Genomic DNA, 7741 nt, shown 5'->3' on the forward strand with positions numbered 1-7741 from the left:
GTACACAGTGTCTGTGTACACATACATACACAAGTATTACACAGACAAAGCTCACTGAGCCTAGGGGCTCCCCACCCCAGAACCTCTCTGCAGCTACTCTCAAGCCAGAGCCTGATACACATAGAGAGGAAGAAGGGAAGAGAATGGAAACGGCAGTGATGTGGAGAGGGAGAGGCAAGGAGACACAGAGGCTGGGGAGATTGCTCGCAGAGCCAAGGCACAGGCTTGGCCATCTGGAACCCATAACTACATGGTCCCCTATGCACTGTTGGAAGCAACCACCAAGTACAGGGCCAGGAGTAGTACCCCTGAGGACTGGCCGGGTAAAGCCCAAAACCCTAAAAGAAAAGAAATATAGAAAAAGCAAAGAAGAGATGGGGTTGGGAGGCAGTGATCAAAAACAGAGTCAGAAACAGAGTTGAGGCCCAGCAGGGACCCTGTCCCAACCATTGGAAAAAACAGTCCCTCTTCCAGGTGGCTATACTACACCAGGTGGGAAGCTGCTTCACTCAGCAGACACTCTCAGTGCCTCCAGGGGCCTACCACAAGCCAGGCTCTGGAGAGTTCCAGAAAAATAAGCTGCCAGGTGCCAGGGGAGAGAGATGTAAACAGAAGGGGTGCCACTCTCCCTCACACCCCAAGGGAATCTTGGACAGGAGTGCCCTGTAGCACCTATCATTCTGGGGCTAAGGGGCTTCTCTGAACCCCACCCTTAGCACACCCCCAGGGAATGCTGAGATGAGTCCCTGTCCGTTCAGAAATCAGAGATATCCCAAAAATCCACAGCGCAACCAGGCAGACAGAACAAGGAGGGTCTTCCTGGCCACACCCCAGAGACCCAGCAAAGGCCAGGCCACAGAGTCTGGAGCAAATGCCTCATGGCACGTCCCCTCATACGCTGGGCTCCACTCCCAGCCTGGCACAGACAACACCTTAGGACGAAGGCTTCTGGACAGGTCCTTTATGGGACAGGTACTAGGAAGGGGCACTGCTGGCCCCAGCCCAGGGACCCAAGTGGAATCAGAAGCTTCTACAGAACCCACTCCCCAAAGACCCCCCACCTACCCAGCAGCAGGTGGGGCTCCCACAAGCCCCTCTCACCTGGAGGGCAGGACAAGGCAGGGACACAGAGGCAAGATGCTCTGCCCACACTACCAATTGCCCTCCTATGCCCTGGGAAGCTCAGCTCACCGAGCTCAGCAAGGCCAGATGCATTCCTAGAGTTCAGCCTGACCAGTGGGGTCGAGGACAAAGTTGGGCTCTCAGGGGCACCATGTCATAAAAACCAAGAGCCCAGGGCCTCCCTCAGACAGCCAGGCTCTCTCTCTCTCTCTCTCTCTCTCTCTCTCTCTCTCTCTCTCTCTCTCTCTCTCTCTCTCTCTCTCTCTCTCTCTCTCTCCTCTCTCTCTCTCTCTCTCTCTCTCTCTCTCTCTCTCTCTCTCTCTCTCTCTCTCTCTCTCTCTCTCTCTCTCTCTCTCACCCCTGCCCAGCCCCAACCCAATGGGGAGACGCCTACCCTGTGAGCACCACCACGAAGTCCATGACGTTCCAGCCGTTGCGCAGGTAGGAGCCCTTGTGGAACACGAAGCCCAGCGCGATGATTTTGATGCCAGCCTCAAAGCAGAAGATGCCGATGAAGTAGGGCTCTGTGTCATCCTGCAGAGAAGGGCAGGTCATCACTGACAGCAGGCCCAGGGGCAGGGGCTGGAGCATTTGTACCAGCTCCCTGCCCTGAATAAACAGGTCCCCTTTGCCCAACCTGAGCTAGATACACGGAAGCCATCCCCATGCCAGAGACTGAGGCCCAGAAACATGAGAGGCAGGATCTGTGTAGAGCGGCTACAAGGTACTGGGATAAGCCCCAAGCCTGGAGCTTGAGCACAGCCAGGACCCTCTCACTCCTGCAAGATTCCTCTTGCACACAAGAAAGGCTTAGAGGAAGAAGAACACAGGCAGAGGGGATGTGTCCCCCCTAAACCTATACAAGAGAAGCCACCCTGCCCTCGGGGACTTAGCAGGGCAGGACCCAGCTGAGCTGCCTCAGCAGCAGCAAATGGCTGAACAACAGGAATAACATTGAGGACAGAGCAGGGGAGGTCCCAGTGCAGTGGTTCCAGGGACCAGACTAAGGTGGAGTGTACAGAAAGGCTGGTGGAGCAGATGGTGTTTCTCAACACCAGGGGCCTGGGCTAAGCCAGTGCTGCCCAGCTGCCCAGCAATGCCCAGCTGCTGACTCATGGCAGGAAGCCTTCCTGGTCTTGTGGAGCTTCGAGGAGTGACCCTGGGGAATAGCACCCTTCCACCCATCCTTCCCCCAGGAAAGGCACCTTCACAGAGAACTGCTCAAAAGCCAAAATCCAGCCCTTTGGCCTGGGTCAGGGAGGAAAGAGAAGCAGCTGAGGATGAAGGAGGGAGGGGTCCAGAATTGGGGGTTCCTACTGAAGCTGCTGGTCAATGGGTGTGCAGGGGAGCACCTGTGATGGAAGTGTGAAGAAACTCGGGCTCAGCCTGCAGCAGTAGGAACCTGAACTAGTGCAGGAACCATCCAGGACCAGACCTGTGAGCTCGCAGCCAACCCAGCCTATTCCCAACCATCCCAGCCATCCCAGCCCATCACAGACATCTCAGTCATCCCAGCCATCCTGAACCCACAGGCCTAACCCAGCAGGCTCCCAGCCCAGGTCTGGAAGACTTAAAGCAGCAAAGCCCTGTGTAAAGTTTTTAAGACAGGAGTGGCTGGCGTCCCTCCAGCCACCTCGAGCCGGCCACCCAGCAAGGAGAGACAGGCCTGCCATGACCACAGGCACAGCCTTCCTGCCCCTCAGATCATCTAATGCCGGGTTTGGCTCCATAAGACTTCCTCAGAAACACTATCACAAGACCAAGAACAATAGTGCAGAGGGGAAGGCACCTGCCTTGATCCTAGCCAACCCAAGTTCTATCCTCAGCACCCCCATGTGGTTCCCAGACCTCAGCAGGAATGAATTTTGAGTGCATTGCCAAGAAGAAACCTGTGGATCCAGCGTGATAGAACAGCAGGTAGCGTGTTTGCCTTGTATGCCACTGACTCAAGTTTGATCCCCAGCATCTCATATGGTTCCCCAACCCTGCCAAGAGTGATTACTGAGTGCAAAGCCACGAGTTACCCCTGAGCATCACTGAGTGTGGCTCAAAACATGGAAGAGAATAAGCCTAGAGCACCGCAAGATGTGGGTGTGGCCCCCCAAAATAAAACAGGACTAGAATGGCATAGTGGACAGGGCACTTGCCTTGTTCAGACTGGCCCAGATTTGATACCTGGCTTCCTATGTGGTCCCCCAAGCATTTCCATGAGTGATTCCTGAGTGTAAAGCCAGGAATGAGCCCTGAATACTACCAGACGTACCCCTAAAAAGGTTCTCCACAAGCACACCCCCAGATCCTCCGGCCTTCAGTGTTACTCACTGCTCTGGCCTCCATGGACATTCCCAATGCAGCACGAGACTACCCACACCACCACAGAAAACTGGGGTGCAGAAAGGCAACTAGGTCCCCAATCTGACACCCTGGTCTCCATGGCCCACTGTCCACCTGGAGGGGGTCCTAATATCCTCACACCCTAATCCCATCATGCCTCCTACCTGGTCTTCCAGCTCAACTGATCTGGCTTAGACACTCTTCACACCTTCACTTGCAGGCCCTGCTTTGGTGTCATTGAATGAGCCCCCAAGGAAGTGTATCTGCTTGCTATCAGCCTGTTTGTTTCCCTGTCATCTTCCTAGTCAGCCTCCATGCCAGACTTTCTGTGATCCTCCGTCATATTCCCTGTCAAGCCCCTGACATCTTCCCTGTGAGTCTCCCTGTCATCTTCCTTGTCAGCCTCCCTGTCGTCTTCCCTGTCAATCTCCCTGACATCTTCTTTATCAACCTCCCTGTCATCTTCCCTGTCAGCCTGTCAGTCTCCCTGCCAGCCTTCCGGTCGTCTTCCCTGTCAGCTTCCCTGTTGTCTTCCCTGCCTATTTCGTTGTTGGCTTCCCTGTTAGTATCCACATGAGCTTCCCTATCAGTCAGTCTACCTAGGTGCTTCTCTATTTCCCTGTCAGTCTGTCAGGCTTCCTGTCTGCCCTCCCCTCCACCAGCCCAGCAGTGGGGTGGGGACAAACCAAGTTAGGGGAAGGGAGGACGACCCTTGTGTGTCGGGATTGGTTCCTGGGTATCAGCACAAAAGGCGCTTCTCCTCAGGTTCCTGAGACAGCTCTTCCAGCAAACCCTTCCTCTCCCTGCTCTGGATCCCTGTCTCTGGCTTGGAGACCCCACACCCTGCCATGGAAGGGTGTCCATCCCTGTGTCTCTCCAGACTCCACTGCTGGCAGCTGACCTGAGAGGCTATGAGCGCCCTGACGGAGTGGGCGTGGGATGGCAAATATTCACGCCAATGGGCAGCCTCACTCACAGGGGCTCCAGCAGTGGGGACCTCAGTGCCCAGAGGAAACCCGAGAGCACGGCTTACCCTGAGGACCCCGCCCCTTACCTCGCCTCGCCCTGCAGGCCCCGCCCCTTCACCGCACCTGACCCCTGCAGGCCCCGCCCCTTACACGGCCACACCCTAAAGGCCCCTTCACCTCTCTCGGCCCTTAAGGCCCCGCCCTGATCTCTGAAGGCCCCGCCCCTTTACCTCGCTTGGCGCTGAAGGCTCCGCCCTGACCCCTGTAGGTCCCGCCCCCTTACCTCGCCTGGCGGTTGGGGCCCCGCCCCTCGCTCTGCAGGCCCGCCCCTTTACCCCACCTGGCCCCGCAGGCCCCGCCCCCGGCCGGCCCCGCCTCGCCCTGCAGAGCCCGACGGCGACTTCCCCTCACCTGTCGCCCCACCCAGTCAGTCCGCCCGAAGTTCTCGGGGCCCGGGGGCCTCCCAGCCCTGCGCCGCCGCTCGGGGAGGCGCTCGCCCCTGGTGTCCCCGTCCCTCACCCGTCCGTCCCTCCGCTCCCCGCCTCCGGGAGGCGAGGCCGCCCGAGACCCGCCCGCGGGCCGCTCACCAGCCTCTCGGACATGGGCGTCTTGTCGCCGTCCGGCAGGTGCTGCTCGAGCGCCAGCACGATGCAGTTGGCGATGATGGTGGCCAGGATCATGTACTCGAACGGAGTGCGTAGTTAAGGACGGCTGGGGGCACGCAGGGGCCGCGCGTGCGGCACCCACCGCAGACTCGGACGAGCCGAGCCGAGCCACCCCCGCCCGCCCAAGGTGAGCGAGAGCTAGCTTTGTCTCCGCCGCAGACCCGCCCGCCCGCCGGCCACGTCGGGCCGTCAGCACCACGGACAGCGCCGCGCCCCGCGCCCCGCACTGGAGCCCCGCCACGCGAGCACGCCTGTGGAGCCGAGCGCAAGCATGCGCGCGCGCGCCGGGTTCGCGCCCTGCCTGCCTGCCTGCCAGCCTGCCTGCCTCTCCCTCGCACACACGCACACGCAGCACCTGCAGCCGGCGCGGCGCGCCCGCTCGCGGCCACGCGGCTCCCGCACCTCCCTCCACGGCCGGGCCGGGCCAGGCCAGGCCAGGCCGCGCGCGACGCTCCCGCCCCGCCGCGCCGCGCCCCGCAGGCAGGATATGGCCACTCGGTGATGCGCTTGGCGTATTTGCGGACGACGTTGTCCTCGCTGAAGACGAAGAGCGAGCGGTTGACGGTGAAGCAGTTCTGCTTGACCGGGATGGGGTTGTAGAGCGCCATGGTCCGCGCGCGCTGCGCGATCGACTGCTTGTACAGCACCCGCTGGCCGGCCGGCAGACCCCCGGGGCCCACGCCGCCCGCCCCGCCGGCCCCGCCGCCGCCGCCGCCCCGGGCCCGCTCCCCGCCGCCGGCGCCCCCATAGCGGCCGCCCAGCTCGTCCCCGAAGCGGACCATGGTGCCCGGGCGCCGCGCGATGGCATCCCCCGGCCCGCGCCCCGGCAAGGCTCGCAGGGAGGGCGCGGGCCACGCCGGGCGGGAGCTCCGGGGGCCGGTGCCCGGCTGCCGGGAACCGCCGCCGCCGCGCCGAGCCGCACCGAGCAGCGAGCGCCGCGCCGCGCCGCACCGCACCGCACCGCCTCGCCCGCCCGCCCGGCCCGGCCGCCGCACCCGGCTCGGCCCGCACCACGCCCTATAAGGGGCCGGTCACGCGGCGGCGCGCGGCCAATCGGCGCCCGCCCCGCCCGCGCCACGCACGCGCCCCGCCTGGCCCGCCGCCCCCGCCGGCCCCGCCGCCAGCTCCCAGGGGCCTCGGACCCGGACCCGGACCCGGCCCTGCCTGCCTGCGTGCAACCCGGGCCGGACAGCAGAGCGGCGCCCGCGCCCCCTCGACGGACTCCCGGGCCCCAGGGACCGGGGAAGGGAAAGGAAGGCCGGAGCCCCGAGCGGGCTGCCCTGTCCCCCCGGGGCGCCCCTCGCCTCGCCTCGCCTCGCCTCGCCTCGCCTTCCCTTCCCGTCGTCCACACCCACGTGGGCCGGGCTGGGAGCGCCTGGTGCGCGCTGACCCGCGGGGTCCCGGATCCCCGATCCCGACTCGCCCCGGCCGGACCCAAGCCTCGGCCCGCGCCCCCCGCTTGCAGATGGCGTCCTCGGGCCGCGCGCGGACCGCACCCCGCTCCGCACAGCCCCGCCTGCGGCCAGGCCCCACCCCTGCCCCTGCCCCGCGGCCTCGGCGGAGAGCCTGGCCCCGCAGGCAGGTCCAATGGCACCGAGTGCGTGGCCGCCCTGCCGCCCGCCTCCCTCCCAGAACCCGACCAGAAGCCAGCCGGTGGCTCGAGAAGCGGGCGCGGGTCTCCCGGGAGCAGCCCCGGAGAGAGTGTGGAGCTGGAAGGAGGCGGCCTTGCCTTGCCTCGCCTTGTCTGTCCGCAGTCGGCTCCAGGGCAGACAGACGGATGGAGAGGGCGGGATGGGCACTGGAGGGCCATAGCCACTACATAGCGCCAGGGGTTGTGCGGGGAATGCAGCCCAGGAAGCCCGCCCGAACTATCTCTGAGCACCTGCTGCCAGAGTCCCTGGTGGTAGGCAGGGGCCTTGGGAGGGCACTGAGGGGACCCCGAGCAGGGGGATCCAGAAGGATGAAGGTGGCCGAGCAGGGTGACTCAAGGGTGAAGGTACCCGAGCAGGGTGCTCTGAGGAGTGAAGGTACCCAAGGAGGTGGGGGCTCTGAGGGGTGAAGGGTACCTGAACAGAAGGATTCAGGGGTGAAGGGTACCTGTAAAATAAATCCTCGGGCTGTATTTCCAACCCAGTTGGACGGGTCTGAAGAAGAGTAGTCGCCAAGAATTAATAAACCAAGCCAGTCAGGAGTCATGGAGTCAGTGGCTGCTCTCCTCCTGGTCTCTGTGCGCCAAGCCACACTGACCTTCCTTTATTAACCCAGAACAAAAGTCACCAGGGTGCGGGGAGACAAAAGTACCTACCCAGGTAGATTTTTTACATATCAAAGGGATGGGTTTGAAGGAAAGAGGAAGATGGGGGCATTCCTTTGTTTGGGGTTAATAGCTGGGTGTCATCTTACAGGCACCCAAGCAGGAGTCACCACCTGAGCTAGAGCTTAGAGTCTCGGGCAGTCAAACTGCGGAGGTACCCAGGAGTCCCTGCCTTGGTGGTACCTCCAGGACAGCAGCCAAGCACCTTCTGCTATCCATCAGCCCCTGGGCTACATCTTCATTCCCAAGATCTGCTGGCAGAAATAACTCCAAGCTTCCTCCCCACACATACTTGTCTTCTCATGGCCCAACGTGGTTGCCGTCACACAGAGCACCAT

The 7741-nt window shown here is 62.3% G+C and overlaps 1 protein-coding gene across 1 annotated transcript in view; it reads right to left on the reverse strand.

Moving 5' to 3' along the window:
• CACNA1B (calcium voltage-gated channel subunit alpha1 B) overlaps positions 1-5871 on the reverse strand; it is a 158777-nt gene extending 152906 nt beyond the window's left edge. The window contains exons 1-3 of the mRNA XM_049781970.1: positions 5579-5871; positions 5012-5117; positions 1517-1656 (exon numbers count right to left, since the gene is read on the reverse strand). Of these exons, the coding sequence (XP_049637927.1) occupies positions 1517-1656; positions 5012-5117; positions 5579-5871 (539 nt within the window). The remainder of the gene's footprint in view (positions 1-1516; positions 1657-5011; positions 5118-5578) is intronic.
• Positions 5872-7741: the final 1870 nt, after the last annotated feature.

The sequence above is a fragment of the Suncus etruscus genome, chromosome 10 (assembly GCF_024139225.1).
Source record: "Suncus etruscus isolate mSunEtr1 chromosome 10, mSunEtr1.pri.cur, whole genome shotgun sequence".
Taxonomy (NCBI): Eukaryota; Metazoa; Chordata; class Mammalia; order Eulipotyphla; family Soricidae; genus Suncus; species Suncus etruscus.